The sequence below is a fragment of the Limulus polyphemus genome, unplaced genomic scaffold, assembly GCF_000517525.1.
Source record: "Limulus polyphemus unplaced genomic scaffold, Limulus_polyphemus-2.1.2 Scaffold1320, whole genome shotgun sequence".
NCBI classification, from domain to species: Eukaryota; Metazoa; Arthropoda; class Merostomata; order Xiphosura; family Limulidae; genus Limulus; species Limulus polyphemus.
In genome coordinates, this window is record NW_013666930.1 from 186,676 (window position 1) to 204,364 (window position 17,689).

At 32.6% G+C, this 17,689-nt stretch overlaps 1 protein-coding gene across 4 annotated transcripts in view; it reads left to right on the forward strand.

The window, feature by feature from the left end:
* Positions 1–17,689, forward strand: part of LOC106463081 (serine/threonine-protein kinase WNK1-like) — a 110,824-nt gene that overhangs the window by 40,741 nt on the left and 52,394 nt on the right. For all 4 annotated transcript variants that reach the window (XM_022390491.1, XM_022390493.1, XM_022390494.1 and 1 more), the window contains exons 3-7: positions 9,959–10,131; positions 12,344–12,564; positions 12,942–13,099; positions 13,441–13,529; positions 15,473–15,701. In XM_022390491.1, the coding sequence (XP_022246199.1) occupies positions 9,959–10,131; positions 12,344–12,564; positions 12,942–13,099; positions 13,441–13,529; positions 15,473–15,701 (870 nt within the window). The remainder of the gene's footprint in view (positions 1–9,958; positions 10,132–12,343; positions 12,565–12,941; positions 13,100–13,440; positions 13,530–15,472; positions 15,702–17,689) is intronic.

The following is a 17,689-nucleotide window of genomic DNA, read 5'->3' on the forward strand; positions in this document are numbered from 1 at the left end:
CATGAATTGCTGAAGCATTGACCCCTCTTTAATTTTAGATAGGGGCTTATTGTGTAGTTTTAACCTTTCAAAATACAGTTCTGCGAGGTTCAACTAATTCAGTAGTTGCCTAATGTTGATTTAAACTGCTGTCACTACTATTTTCATAGCTGGGGTGGTTGCTGTGGCCACAGTTTCCCCTGAGGTGGTGGTGGAGGTCAATTGACTTTCCTACTTCTTTGTATATCTCTTCATAGAAATAAATTTCAGGAAGGTCCTGCCATGTCAATTAATATAGTGGCTCTGCTAGAGATATAAACACATTGGATAGTATTGGATTTTATGAACAAAGCATCCATTGATGAGGCAATTGAAGCATTTCTCCTGGCATTCCAACTTTACCTTGTTTTTGGACTGGCTGGACTGTGGTGGTGATCAACTTTATTAGCTCCAGAGATTTTTAGGGCTAGCCCATTGTGGCAATAGATTTCATGCCCAAGGCATCTTCAGGTAATGCATCTTTATTTATAGACTTCACCCTGATAAGGGCAAGGCTAGATTCTGAAATGTTTGGAAGGGCTGGATATTCTGCAACATCTAAAAAGCCACCAAATAGAAAACTTTCAACGTAGTTACCTTCCATATCTTAAAGCATCTTGTAGGTTCTTGAAATGTACTGGAGGGAATAACAGCTCACAACTGGCTAGTTGAAAATAAAGACAGCCAAAAAGTTTAAGAATTTGACCTGAAAAATATACGTCAGAATTGAACATGCAAATTCAAACACTTATTGGTTAGAAAAACTTAACCAAAAATGTGTGTTAAAGCTGTAATGCCTAGTCACAGATATTCTCTACCTTAAAATTGTATCTTAGGAGCTAAGTGTTTAAATTATGGTCCTGGTCAAGTGCCACGTCTATCATAAATACAGTAGTACTTATAGTAGGAATGGGCCAGATGTGCAATACAAATTAAAATCCCAAACACACTGCAACAGCATGTAAACAAAACGTTATATGCACTTTACAAACTGTTGAGTAGTAAACAAACCAACCGCAGGGTAACAAGCCACCAAAGCACTTGAGAAAGTTGGTAGAGTAAAAAAAAATTCACAAAACTGTCAATCTGACTGACTGACCAACCTTGTTGGAAAGGCATAACTCTCTCCTACCTTCACCTTATTCAAATCAAAATGCACATAATTGAATTATGCTACCTTGGCTAAAAGCATTTTTCTTAGTTTTACTTATAACTTTGGTAACAACAATAACCATTTTATAGCACTACTCACGAGCTACACTAATAGTCATATTCTGTGATTACAAGTATGCTCCATGAGTTGCCAAGTAACACCCCTCCCAAATATCACGTGTGAGTGCATGATTGCTTAAGCACGAGTTGTATAATTTACCTTTGTATTGTTTTCAAACTAAATGTGACTTGTTGACATCTAAGATTGTACTTGAAACAGTACAACTTTTAAAGTGTGCCTTTCAAGGAAGCATAATGAGAGAAAAGTAGAAAATCTTGTGTTGATGATCTTGAAAAATCTTTGTCCCAGCAAAGAGAGCATTACTGAAAAAGTAGAGACAAGGTTAGAAACAGTAATGCTGAATATGCAAAACAAGACTTAGCCATTAATCCAGCCAAAAAAAAGTCTGCCACCCTGGCTAGATAAAATAAAAACTATAGCAAAGATATCAGGAAAAGCCAGGAGTATCGAAAGATATCTGTAAGAAAAGCTATGAAAAGGATAGGCCTAGAGCCCAGTCACTCTCAATACTTAATATAAAAAAAAGTTGTGTCAAGTGTAAAAAATTGTTAAATAAAAAAATTAGGAAGTACGAATGGGAGCACCAAAAGTAAGGAAACAAGGTAGGAATGAGTAAAATAACATTACACTTGTCGTAACATTATGGGTTAAGACCAATCTCAAACCACTGTGATCTTTGGAGTTTTAGTAGATAGACGCCATCTCTTCATTTTATGTAACAGAGAAATTTTTCTTATGTGCACGTAAGCACACACTTCCCTGGTTTTAACTTTTAATTCTGCAATTCTTATCTGCAGCAGTACGTGGTTAGGCTCATGGCAGCAGACTTGAAAGCACAGCCAAATACTAAGACATTATTTAGATATGCTAGGCATATCTTCCATTGCATATTCTTAAGTGCATAAATTCCATTAGCCTTTTAAAAGACACATGCTGAATGGTATGACTTGGAATGTGTACAAACCATTTCCATTGCTAAAACCAGTTTTGGGTGTGCTTTTATCATCCAGGCATCATGGTGTTTACCCATGAAACTCAACACAGAGCCTACTTATACCATCTAAAGCTGGATGATTTAATTAATCTATTGATATAATGTATTACATATGAGCAGCAATTACATTGAATAATTGCATGTAAACTAAACAATTAATCAAAATTATAATTAAATTGATTTTGATGAGAATAATTGACTAAATAAAAGTAATATTTCCAATTATTACTATTTTTGATTATTCCAACTAAGTAATCAAAATATTGACACTAAACTTGATTGTTGTGTCTTTGTTATGGCAAAGCTACTGAGGCTATCTGCTACTTTCAAAAAATTTAAACTGTTGAACAGAGGGAAGGTAATGGGCTGGCAGCACCAGCCATAAGTGTTTTGCTTGTACATACTATGGTTTGGGGGAACACTTTATATTAATAGGGCTGTCCATCAATTGATTAGCAAATACCACTAATTGCCAAGCTCTAATGCTGTACTTCTTTCTGATAATTGCTTTTGGAGATAATCTCACACAAACAGTAAAGGCTGTATTATTCTGTTCTTTAACATCTGTTGTATCTCGAATGTTTGATGGTATTAGGGCTGTACCATCAAAGCTCTAGACCAGGCATTGCATCACATGTTCCTGTGTTCGTCTTTGTATGTTCCAGACATTGGTCTACCTGAAAAGTCTCAAATACTGGCCAAAGTCCTCCTTTCCTGCACCCTTAAATCTTGGGGAAGAGATATGTTTCACTTCCACCACAGTAACTCATGATTTTGGCATAAACCTCTCCCCTATGGACTCACAGTCCTGTATGTTGGGGTATCGTGGAGTAGGCTAGTGCTGGGCCTTTACACTTGGGCAACTGTTGGCTTCCGACCACAGGGTTGTAGAATGAGGAGTTACGGGAGGTAGCTCTTCTATCGGCCTTGCATAATTCCAGGTTTCTCCCTTATCTGTGATTGCCTCGGTTGAATATCTCCCGTCTTGTTGAGGCTTTTTAGTGCCCTACAGATTACTAATTTCACTAGCTAGTGTATGCTGTTTCAACTGATGGCAAAGCAGCTTCCGTTGATGAATGCCATCCATTAACGGCACCTCCTGTCTCTCTTATGGGTGTGGGTTTCATTGATCAGAATTGGGTCTTTACTGCTCTGACTGGCGAAGAAAGATGGTACACAAAAATGTATAATTTGAAATATTTATTATCAAAACACAATCACAAGATAAACAATAGGTAAGTTTAAACTGTGTTTGTGGAAATGGAAGAGAGAAAACAAATGTTATTGTCTTACCAACTCGGTGTGAACACCCTGAATGGAAAGAAAAGCTAAACTAATAGTTGAAATAAGAAATACAAAACCCTGTAATTTTTGAAAACAAAATACAAGTCTAAGTCTGACAATAAAAATCTGTAATCAAATTATCTATTATGAAGGAGTACATGTTCATTATATACCAAACAAAGCAGGGCTGCTCAGAGCTCGCACATCACTCACATAACCCAAGATCCCTCTCGCTTCAGCACCAGGGTGGCTACGCCCTTGCAACATTACCCGATTCGCTGACAGAAACAAAAACTATGAGCTACTCGAGTGAAGTTACGTTTAATGACCAACTAAAACGAAGATAATTTAAGTTGTTAACTTGGTCTCATTTCTGTGTTGAAATCAAACTTGAAGAAAATAGAAATGTCAACAAATTTTGCGTCATGACTGAAGATTTAGCAAACGTGGTACCATCCTGTACCACACGCACAGTCATGCATAGTATTGCGTGAAATTCTAATAGCAAACAAACACCGCCGAGAAAGATCGCGTGTGGATTCAGCAGTACAAGAGTCTATCGTGTTACACTAAGAAGAATATTTTTAAACTTACAGCCGTAGACATAACAAGCGGTTGGACTGTTAAGCCTATACAATCCTAAGTATCCTGCTACTCGTTTACATCTATATATAAATAATATGCGTGTATGTGTTTCAGATCGTAAAGCAAGAATTACAATGTATTGCAAACCAAATGACTCACAATCAAAGTCCTTCTTTTTGGAAGAAAGTATCTTTGAACGAATAATTTAAAACAGAAGGGACTAGAAAATCACTAATGTGCAGAGGACATTGAAAGGACAATTTTATGATTCCACACTTTGCTTGCCGCGAGTTATTAGTGAAAAAAATCAGCTTTAAAATTAACAGAACACAGGGACCTGTAAAATTTTACAGTAAAACAAAAATTAACTGTAATACTCTAATACGCAATAATTCATTGTTTAGTTTTAGATATTAAAAGAGGTTTTAAGACAAGTTGAGTAAAAATAAAAAAGGATATGGTTGCTTCTCAAGGCTTTCTATCCTATGTCTACTTGAAGCAACCCGCAATTCCCACAGTCTCATCTACCCCCACCTCCTCTCCCAAGAAAAAAGAAGCGCTTGCCTTACATTACTCCGTGTATCTTTTCGTAGTTGTTGACAATTTTTGTGACAGAGAAAAACGGGGCATAAGGGCAGGAAAGCAGAGGCTTGAGCTCACCTCCTTGTGCACGTCACTTTTAAGAGCGTTTCAAAGATGTGCAAAGTAGTTTATGTAAACGTGCACATGTAAGCATTTCTTAAACATAAGGTTCCAGCTAAGACACATTTTCAGAAGAAAGCAACAACAGGGATTCGCTGTGTCGTAGTTTCGAAATTATGACGATGTGTGTAACATGCGAGAAACAGCATATGAAAAGTAGCATCGTATATAGTGATATACTGACTGTATATCTGCTGGTTAATCGCAATTTTAGTTTTATAGTTTTGTGTGTCTGACATGAACTGTGATCAACCATATATGTATGTATGTATGTATGTATGCATGCATATATATAACATACCAGTTTTTAAAATTATAATTCACTTATCGATTCACATCAGTAGCTATTATTTTTGTGCGTAATTACAGTCTGAAAATGGTTCTATTAGATCGCGTATCATTTTGTTTTTACCTGAAATTTGTGTGATACGAACAGATTATTTTACTTCTTAATAATATGGGGATTAAACCCAATTACGTGATTCGGCTCTTCCTCATTTTATTAGAAACCTGTTGTCAATGTTTCATAAGAGCCATTAGGTGATCAGTAGCGCGACTTGCCTCTACTCGTTACATCAACAAACTTCTGTTGTCAGTGCTTCAACAACAGTCTGTCTAATTACCACCCAGGAAAAAAAAAATAATATATATATATATATATATAACAGTTAAAGCAGAAGAGCTTCTACCTCTTTCGAGATCATTACGAACAAAACATAGTTACTATTGTATAGCTAGTCTCGATAAATTATTTAGTAAGACTTTTTGAACAACCTCATATGAGACTTATCAAAGTGCTACGCATCAGTCGTACAATTTACAAGCTCGGTTAACCCAAATCTTGCAAGTCACGCGATGATGACACTGTTTGTTTTGGTTCTTCATAGATACCAGCAGCCAAAAGATGAGTGATGTCTGCTGTAGTTTTGTTCAGACAGTCTATTGCAAGTGTTAAAAGCCATATTGATAGTGTTCAGAGGTTGTACTAACGTCATAATTAAATGAAAAAAATAATTATTTTAAATGTTTATACGTTGCCTTCACACTCAATTGAAACTGTAGAGTGATCTCATTTTGCTGATGAAACATAACTCATTGATTTTTGAGTATTTAAAGCAAGGTTTATAACGTGAAATACCCGGGTATTATGGGTTATTCTTTTAAGTTGTTACGTGCACATAATTTCATATTTTAGCATGACGTAAAAGTCTTTATTATTCGTTTATTTGAAAAAAAAATAATTTGTTGAATTTGTTCACAAAATAAAAAACCCAACAACATTGATTTACACGTATAACGCGAAGTGTTTTATAAAGAAGTTGTAACTTTGTGATCTGTGGTGGTAATATTGATTTCTCCAGTGTAGTACATTTGAGGTAGTGTACAGTGTGATTGAAATATTTTCAGCCAAAGTTTTGCGTCATAATTTATGAAATTGGACTGAGCATGTGAATAGTATTTAAAGGTAAATCAATATTTTGTCATGTTCAGCGTCATGTTAGTTAATAGCTTACATCTATAATATTTTTTTAACACGTGGAATGACCTTCGCATCGTCCATAAGAACCAACACGATCTGTTTACGAGTATTTGAGCGTGGCTAAACAGGTTCTAAAATTTCTTTCACTTGCATGATCATCATTTGTATTATAGAGTATAAGACTTCATTTTTAGGGTCAAGGTGAAGTTCACGATACAAAAAAATCCTGGAAATACTCTGCCATTTAGTATAGGAAAAGAGTTGCTATAAAAATTTCAGACAAAACCATTCAGAGCATGTGTGTTGGTTGTAACAGCGTATAATCTGTGCATTTTTAAAGTTATTTTGTTTTAGCACATTCGTATTTTTGTTTCTACATTCTACTTGTTTGTAGACCAAAAAGTTGTCAGTTCCTATTGGGTTAATATTTAATCAAATCACGTTCACTACGCTTCTCTTTAGGCCAGAAGTCGTCAATCTTCGAATAGTAATTATAGGAACTTACGAGTGAAATTAAAGAAGACTGTACTAATGTGTCAACTACACTATATCTGCTGTATCAGGTGTTGACGAGGCCTTTCGCTTGATACCAGGGCTCATCAGACTGGCTAGGATACAATATAGTAGTGGTCAAGACTAATTATTCCTTCACTTTCGATGGAATTACATTCGCTTGGCCTCTGTTTGATTCGAAAGCCGTTAGTACCAGAATAATATTGTACTAAGATTGTGCAGTTAATAATAACCAAATATAGAAATTTAAGTGAAAGGCATTGGAAGTGAATACAATTATGTTTAAAACACCAAAGTTGGAGGTTATTTTCAAAATTACGAAACCTTGAGAACAATTTGTATAATTAAGTACAATTAATTCATTGCTAAATAATCATTCCATTTGTAAAATCACAATTAGAAAGTTTTTTTGTTTAAAATTAAGATTTACTTACAGAGGGCACTAGCATGCAGTGCATTGCGTGTTGAGCGTCACCGTCTACAGTGGCACCAGATCGATATCATCTCAGACAGTGAATTTCGTCACTATCATTAAGAATTTTTTTAAAATTAGCCACACCTATCTGGAAAATATTCTACATTTCACTATCTTTGATTGGGCGATTTGCCAATTATCTTTCTGTCGTTCGAAATATTTTGTAAAAAAAAAGGACATACGTGATTCTTGTAGTAATTTGTAGATAAGTAAAGAAAAACGAAGTAAGTGTAGGGTTGGCTGATACCAATCCTTCAAAAACAAGATAGTAGGGAGGGTATTTGCATCATCCCCATATAATAATAATAATAATACAGGCACGCAGTGTAGCGAAATGTTAACAGACAAAAATAGGATAAATTAAACTCAATTGTGATTGAATAGTAGTGTATATTATTGTTATATGTTAATTCTTGCTGTGCTATTATGTAGGGATGATGCAAATGCCATTCCAACTGTCTTGTTTAAATTGTTTTTGAGGATTAATATTACCCATCCTTACATTTACCTCGTTTTTTGAAAAAGTTTTACTTTTCTTGTTTGCTTGTTTTTAATGAAGTGTTTTAGTAGACATAGGAAGGTTATACTTATAACCAAGTTCTAAATACAATTAGAATGTAATATTCATTGTTTAACTATTATTGGCTGGTAATTCCTGCTTCACCCTGTTCTTAAGCATTTTCAATTTTTAAAGGAACAACAAAATACTGTAATGAAGCAAAATTCAAGGGGTAATGATAACATTGTTTACACTAGACTTGTGTTATTTCTATTTTAATTACTACTAGTTAATAATACTTGTAAATTTCATTTGAAACTATGTCAACCCATTGAATTTGGTTGACACCATTGTTTTGCTTTTGAGTTATCATCTAATAAAAAAAGAAGCAGAAGAAAGAATAACAAGAAATTCAAACTTTTGGCTACAATATTTATAGACATTCCCATAACTTGTGACTCAGTCATTATATAGATATTGTTTTAAAAGGAAACTATATAGTAAAGTTCTAATAACCTATTGAGGAGATATTTAATATACCATTTCAATGAACGATTCAAGCCATCCCAAAACACACAGTGCTACTGCCTGCCTGATAAAGTAAAAAAATCAGAAGTTTATATTTTGGAAAGATATTATAAAAATGGTGGGATGCTTAGAATCAGACAAAAGTTGTGATATCTTGAACAAGGTTATTACTTTAGTTGAAATATATCGTTAATTATTAACTTGCCAGTAAAGTTATTTCCACCTCATTATTATAGATATGTATATTTTGGGACTGTGGGAGAAACATGTATAAAGAATCAAAATCTTCTAAGTGGGTTTTAGTCACTTATTAGACAGAAGATTTATCTGGTTTTAGAAAGAGCTGCATATACTTGACATCTTGGTCACAGAGTGACTCCATGAGCTGGTTTGCACCTGTAAAGTAGCTTCACCCATGATGAGAAACAATATGTGAGGGGTTCAGGGACCTCTCGGTGTCTGGAAACTTGATGGTGTTAACATGATCTAAAATGAAATCTAAGGCTCTCCTTGATTGAAAAAATATTCAAGTGAAACTATTTTTTTTATGTTGTTTAGGTCAAACACCAGCCTTTTTCAGGTGGAAAGGGGATTTTCTGCTAAGAAGTTTAGATCACCAATGTGTTAGACATGTTGGTTGGGGTGGCTATAGTCCCCTGAAGCCTCCTTCCTTAAACACCACCCTTGCTATTGTTTAAGAAAATTATAGAGGCCAAAGCAAAAGGCAAAAAACCTTTTCTAAATCTATTTATATGCTATTTTTAACATTCCTTAAAAAACTCACAACAAATTACACTGATTTCAGTTCTAAGCCTCATAAATATAAATTACTGATTAACTACGGCAAATATCACAAAATGCAAACGTGTTGTCATGAATGTAAAATTTCAAAAAGTCCTACACAATAAAACTTCACTTTTTAATAATGAATTAAGTAAATGATAACAACTACATTCCTCCCTTGGTTTTTAAATACCATTCAACATTTAAACCATAATGTTTAATGTATGAAATTGCAAGAGGTAAAAGTTTCTCAAAGCAATGTGTAATGTCTAAAATTAGTAAGATTTACTTCAGTCATCCATCTAACCCTTTCAGATAGTCTTTCAGAAGAACATTTTTATTGATTACATATTTCACTCAAAAGAAAATATACTAGAACAGTAACTGAGTAAATCTGAATTATTTTTTGTGGTTGTTTGAAATGATTTGTTGCTTTTTTTGGTGTAAGTATTCCTTGACAATTTATTATACCAATTTTCACAGATTTAGTTTTTAGCATAACTGTGTGAGTGTGGTTGTGACATCTTGACCTCTTTAAGTTGGGAGTCATGTCATCAGTTTCAGAATAGCATACCATTATCATAGGTCATTTTTTACAAATCTACTGGCCAGTTAAAGATCTGTTATTACATAACCCCTTGAAAAAAGGCATAGTAAAATTGTTTGTGTTAGTTATTAACATTAAAATGTTATAGGCCTTGTTCTATGAAAAATTTTACTTGTTGTGTTCCCATATCTTGTAGATAATGTTTTCTGTATAAACTAATGCACAAAAGTTTGGAATATAAAAGTTGGACTTGATTACCTGTGAACTTTTATTTTGTTCTGTGTTGCATAAAATTTTCATTGGTGTTGTCTTGCAGCAAGAAAGATTGAACAAGAGTGAAAGACAGAGGTTTCGAGAAGAAGCTGAAATGTTAAAGGGACTACAACATCCTAATATTGTTCGTTTTTATGACTACTGGGAAGTGAACTTGCCTAAGAAGAAATATTTGGTATTAATTACTGAGCTAATGACATCGGGAACTTTGAAAACGTGAGATTTTCTTGTTATATTTTATTTTAATTTTGGAATTACAAGTGCTAGAAGTGTTTGAATAAATGTTTATGTTAGAGAATTAACATAATTAGATTTATAGTACTAAATACTTAGTTTTTTCATCAGGTTTGTTTTAAACATCAATTGAACAGGTTATTAAGATTCAAAAGTTATTTGAATTTTTAGACAAGTGGTGAACTATATCATGTTTGTGGTGTTTATAAAGAAAATCCAATAAATATATATATATAATGATTACATCTTAAAACTACTTGTGCTAGGATAACAGTTTCACCTAAGAGACATTGAGAATTGTAAGTTTTATTCAGAAAAGTTTGGACATGATACAGGGTATATCAAAACCATAATGTTGCGGACCTAAACTGCTTTTCTGGCAATCTTGCATTAATTCCTTTCTTTCTCTCTCTTTCAATGTTACAAGATTAAATACAAATAAAATTCATTTCAGCATGAATCATATTGCAAAGATCACTAAATACTGTCCTGAACAAATAAAAAATGTTCCCTTTAAACTGTGTGCATGCGTGACCATGCAGCAATCTATCAGGTACTACGCATCGGAAACAATAGTCTGCTTATGGTAATCAGTTGGTAATAGTTTTGTGTGGAAGGCAGAAGCCTACAATTTGAGCAATATCATGTTCAAAAGGCCAGGAATAGAGATTTCAACAGCCTCTCAAAAAAAAGTGCTGGATAGAAAAGTAGCACTCGGAGTAGTTTGTAATCTACCCATTACAAAGAAAAATTTGAAGGAATATTTGTAAATGATGCTTGCTGTTTTTGCTATCTTCATTTAGGAATAGGATTGATGTTCTTGATTGAGAATTATGAAAATATCTTGTACCATACCCAAACTGTTTTGAATAAAAGTTGTAATCCTCATTGTCTGTTTGAAATTTAAGTATATGCGGATTCGTTGTCATGAACATGAGGAACTTTCTGCTCAGCAATAAAATGATACAGAACAGTGTCTTGGACTTCTTAGAGCTCTTCTTGATGAAGAGGTGGTGTAATGAGAAAAGTGACATCATCAAGATGGCAGAGAAAGTGTACCAATTCAGCTTGTACTTAAAATATTTTGATGTAATGCAGAATATGTTTTTCAAGAACTTCTTATTCTAGTTCATTTGATTCATCTACTGGGAAAAGAACATCCAGACTGTATTCTAGCAGGCTATTTAAACATACCTGTAGTTACCCAATGATGAATAATCTTTAATAATTGGGATTTCTTTTTAATCACGTTTTTAGTCAGTACTTAAAAATTAACCTACTACCCTTGTATTTCCTGGTCATGATGGTAGAAAACAGGTGCATACTTGATATGCTATATTTTTAACATTAATGAAGTAAGGTAATTGAACAGTAAGTGTCACAAACAACTTTAGCAGGCAAAAATGGAACAAATAATATCCAAATTAGAAATAGTTTCACAACTCTATAATTAAGGTTTGAACAGGGCTTGTTAACTTGTGCGTGTGTGCACCTAATACACACAAATTCCTTAGAACTCTAGGATTTTTTTATCCCAGCCACTACGTGACCCCTTTTATAGGGATATGCTTTGTTGAGTGTTGTCCCCTTATTTCTTCTCATCAACGTAGTCGTCAGCCTTGGTCTTCTCTCTTCCTCCTGGACTTCCAGCCATCTCTCAAGTCCTCATACCAGCTAAATTAGCAGATACGAGATATGAACTTAGCAAAAACATTTGTTTTTCACAAGCATGGCAAAGGGGGATATCAATATCCCTGAATACCCCAGTTTAGTAAAGTTTATCTTTCCTTTAAAAACTAATTCCCTGCCACGATTTTTTTATTTTGAGTTGAATAGACACACAATCAAATTTTTATCTGAAATAAACAAAGAAGTGATAAAACAAATAAGGAAGTCTTAGTGCAACATGAACACAAGATTTATGTCATTTGGAAAGAAAATTAAATATTTGTACTGTATTGTTCTTATTTAGAAAGCTAATAATTATGTAGTTTACTTGCATTGCTGTTTTTTAATGGAAGCCAGTAATGCAGTCAGTATAGGTAAGGGATGCAAAACTGCATATTGTGTATTATTTGATAGATATAATTATTACTTATAAATAGTTGTAATTTCTGTGGGTGTGTATTCCATGTATGATATGTTAATTAGCACTAATCATGTATATATATCAGTTATAAATCTATATTTTTAGGTACTTGCGTCGATTTAAGAAGATCAATTTGAAAGTTCTGAAGTCTTGGTGTAAACAAATCCTAAAAGGATTGAACTTCCTCCATTCTCGCTCTCCTCCTATCATCCATCGTGACTTAAAATGTGATAACATCTTTATTACGGGGACTACAGGATCTGTAAAAATTGGAGACTTGGGACTTGCTACATTGAAAAATAGATCATATGCAAAAAGTGTGATAGGTAAGATATGTACTGTGCAATTCTACTTGAATGTTTTATAAGTGTTAAATTGAAATTCATTATAGTATAGTAAGATATGCAATTTGAAGGAAATGTGTTCTGTTTTTGTGGATAATTTAGTATATTTCTTAAATATTATTATGTAGGAGATACTAATATGAAAAAGAGTATTTTAATAAAACTTTAAACAAATTCTGTGCAGTGTGTGAAAATTAATTGAACCCAAATTATTTCCCAGATTGGTCAAGCAGCTTTAAGAAGACTTTTATGGGTATGAGAGAAAAATAAGCAAAAAAAATAAGAAATAAAAATATCAATATAGTGAACTTGCATGGAAAATATACCCAACTGGTCGAATAATCTTTATGACCCTTTAGGTACTCCAGAATTCATGGCACCAGAAATGTATGAAGAACATTATGATGAATCAGTAGATGTGTATGCCTTTGGAATGTGTATGCTGGAAATGGCCACTTCTGAATATCCATATTCTGAATGTAGTGGTCCTGCCCAAATTTATAAGAAGGTTACTAGTGTAAGTAATTAATTTAGTTGTGTTTAATGAGATTGTTAGTTAATGACATTATTTATCCTGTAGTTACCATTATTCATGATTATGGTTCTTTAGTAGTCTTCTTAAGGCTGAGAATGATTGTGACATGGTCTGTTAGGTTTCTAAAGCTCTCACACAGTTAGATTCAAGAAATTATAAAACTGAAACCAGTTTGTAAGAATAAATTGGGAAAAAATAGGGTGATCAGTGTAGTAATTATTTATTTGTGTATTTTTGTTACAATTTTCAGAAATATAAGGTTGAGTATATACTTTAAATGTGGACAATAGAAATTTATTATTATTTTGTATTTTTACGAATAGGGTATTCCTCCTCAAAGTTTTGGTAAAGTTGAAAATCCTGAGCTGCGAGGTATTATTAATTGTTGTACTCGACTTTCAAAAGAAGAAAGGTTTGTAGACAGCATCTTTACCTAAAGCCATCAGACATTAGATTTTAAAATGTTTATTTGTATTATAGATTTTAATAGCTTTTAGTTAATTTTACCTTAATCACTTGTGTTACTCCTGTTGTATTTTGTGAGAGTAAACATTGTACATCACAAAGATACTTAAGACCTTTGATCAGTACACATAAATGCACTACTACACGCACCTGTATCAAAACTCGTTTCTTTGATCAAGACTTCTAGACCCATAGAAACATGTTTTTAACTTACAGAAAAGACAAGAGTTCCCGATAATCAATTAAAATACAAACTTAAGTGAAAAAAAAGGGTAGATAAACAACTTATTTCTAACGTTGTGTATGTAATTATTTATTGAAGATGAAAGTTATTCTTATTATGTATGTTTTTATATTATTAACTGCATAAAATGTTTCATTACCAGACATCAATTTCATATTTGCAGTCATAAAATCATTAAGATATTTATTCAGATATTTATATGGAGCTACATTTCTTGAAGAAATGATATTGTTTTTTACGTTTGGTTGGTGCAAACACTTTTGCTGATATTGGATGAACATAAGAACATAATTTCTCAATTCTAAAGTTTTGTCTTTGTTACCGATGTTTACTGGCCATGACCCTGAAATCTTCCTATGTTTAGTTTTGCATAACTGTTTCAACGTAATGACAAAAACAATTTCTTCTCTCAGCCCAGGTTTTAAAACTTGAAAATAATAATAAAACTGATGTTTAAGGTGCTAGTTATCTTTTACTCACTACAGTAAAGCTGTATTTATAAAGTTATTTTGATGGGTATGTAGAATTAATGCTACTAATTTATAATTCTAAGCTATTCAGTAGACAAGCTTTTCATTAAGATAATACAATTTTTCTTCTTTCGTCACTAGAATTATAAACTTCAGCAAGAATGAAATGCGAAGCCCAATCTATTGTGAAATTCACTGTTTGTCACTGAGCTATATTTCTACTAGTTTTGAAAAATCCTATCCCTTAAAAGTATTCATTGACATGGTCATTTTATAGTGCTCCATAAGTTGTGTATGGTGTTTAAGTTGGTGACAATTGGTGAATTGAAATGATAGATCAGTCTCTTTCTTGCGAAAATTTACAATTAGAGAATAAATTACAGTTAGCTTTGTTGCTATTTGCTTCTTGATCTATTTTGTATAAGTAAAGATTTACTTGTATGAATGAAACTGTTAAAATTTATAGGGTATTAAAAGGTGTTCTTAAATTGTTTTTTTATCATGATGTAGCAGTTAAAGTATTTCAAAACTAAGTAATTCATGTCTTGATCATCATTGTTAAGGAGTCATGATATGTGTAAGATGCTTGTTTCAACATTCTCATGTTTCCACATTACCTACAAGATGTTTGTTTCAATGTTAAATTGTTTCCACATTAGATACAAGGTTTTAATTTCATCATTATCATGTTTCCACATTATGTGCATGATGTTTATTTCAATATTAACACAAAATTTTTGTTTCTTAAGATGAAACTACTTCTCACATTTTTTGTTAAAAGTTTAAACTATTTTAATATGAGTGCATGTTGATTAATTACAATTGAAAGTAATAAATCTAGAGGCTTGCTGAGAAGGTGGAGTTGCAATTAACTCATCTGTATTTTTCTTGATTTTCATAATATGAGGTTAAAAAACAAACTTTTAATCATAATCGTTATGCAAGTTTAGACCCCCTGAAAATGTTCAAATCTCTCTCTTTCATCTTTAAGAGATCATGTTAGCAGTAACATTACAAATACAGGTAATGAAAGCAATGCTGAAGAAAGATTAGAATTTGCTTGGGCATAGATATTAACTGTTATGTCTAGTTGTAAGTTCTGATCAACAACATTGGAAAACTGTTTCTAGTATAAACTGTTATCACACTGATTTATTGGTGAACATGTACCAACAGGCCTACTGTGAAGGAACTGCTCCAGTTGGATTTCTTCCAGGAGGATCTCGGTGTGAAAGTTGAGTTTGTGAATCGTGAGAAAAGCATTTCCAGCACTGATCAGAAAGTTGAATTACGTTTAAGAGTTCTAGATCCAAAGAAGAGAAAAGACAAACATAAAGAAAATGAGGCCATTCAGTTTGAATTTGACATTGAAAATGATAATCCCGATGAAGTTGCCCAGGCTATGGTAAATTTTCATGTTATAGTTTACTTTTGTGATATTTGATCTTCCTGTAAAACCCACTTGACACAAAAGAACAAAAATGCATAATTACTGTCTAGAAATTACTGAGGTAATGTATGTAATATATAATTCAGGTGTAATAATATTTTGTAAGACTTCTTAAAAGCAGTGTCAAAGGAACCTCATACTGAATTTATTTGAGAAATAGGCTTTGAACCCTGGGCTGCATTTATATTGTGCAGTGCCATGTTAATTATTGTTAAAGTGACCAAATTTTCTGGAGTCCAAAGCAGGACACCTAACTAATGAATAAAAAATTAGTTGCATTAAAAAAATTAAAACTTTGTTTCATAAAAAAAAATGCATACCGTCTTATTATTATACTTTTCATTAAATAATTTCTTTAATAAATCAGGAGTATGATTTGAAAAAATGCCATAGAAAAGAATGACATTTATGAAAAATACATACCATATAATCATTTTCTGCAGTTATAATTAACCTAAACATGAGAATTATTTGACAAAATTGCCTGAAAAAAATACAAAATCTTGGTTAAGATATTGATATAATAATAATGTGTCTGTAAGTGAAATGTTACAGTAATAATTGTACATAGACTGATTAAGCTGCAAAAATTTGAGACATAACAGAGTTTAAAATAAATTGTCAAAGATGTTTTGGACTTTCAGCACATATTCCGAAATAAAGCAAACTAATTTCATATTGTTTTTTACTGAATGCTAAGATACAACACTTCAATGATTTCATAGTATAAAAATCACTGGCTAATGCCTAACAGTGTGTTATGAGACTATAAACAAGCTAATTTCATATTATTACATCCTCAGTAAGTATATGATTATTTATGTGTTTGAACATTAATATATGAACACGAAGGATATACGAGGACAGGACAAATCTTATGTTCACTCATAGTACGGTAGTGCTTACCAGTATTAATTTCGATAATGTGGAGCATTTAAGTTCATATCTCCCAAAGCAGGACATGTTTCTTGGGGACAGTGGTACAGGCAGCTCAAAAACGGGACTGTCCCGCTGAAATCTATATGTCCGGTCACATTAATTATTATAGAGTTTGATTAAAATTGTTATAAGATTGACATTAGAAAATTTTATTTAGATTATATTAAATAATAATGTTCTCTATAAAAAATTCATCTTGGATGGATTTGAACATGATGTTTCTTATGAATAGAATAAGTATTTTTAAGCATTTATGTATTAATTAAGAGTAAATTACCTATAGCAAACGAGTATACTTAAGTCTGAAATGTCATTTCATAAGTTCTACCCTTTTGATAATTTAATAATGGCACTTTCTGAAACACAACTAAATCAGCTTTTGGTTGTTTAGCACTGATGTTGTACTTAGCCTGTACTTCCCATTTTTTTATGTAAAGTCTTATATCAGTGTTGTCTATTGGTTAAAGCAGTTTTATCAGATGATCATTTCTGTAACCTTTAAGAATAACTAGAAAGGTGGTGTGTTGATACATTCACTATAATCGAAATGGAACCTTATTGGACCCATTTTTATATCAGGAGTGTCATATTACTTTAAGAATATTTAGCAAAGTATTGTATTTATATAGTGGCTATAATGGAAATGGAATCATCGGACCCATTTTTTTGTAAAGAGTGCCACCTATATACTACTAGAACTCTGAGATTGTTTGTTTGTGTGTGTGTGTGCTTGTCTGTAATTACATACAGCAAAAACAGTGCACAAGAGTGCCATATTTGTAATGAAATGTGAATAGAAACAGAATAAAACTAGTTTCGTTAAAATTGGGCCACAGGTTACCGAGTTAGCGCCATTTTTCGTGTTACTTTTCATACATTCCATTATTATAAAACTTTGTTTTCGACCTGATGAATCACTTTAAAATATCTTCTATACAACAATATATGCACAACAGAAATTAAATGATGAGATGAAAATGTGTTATAATGGCACATAGAAAGAA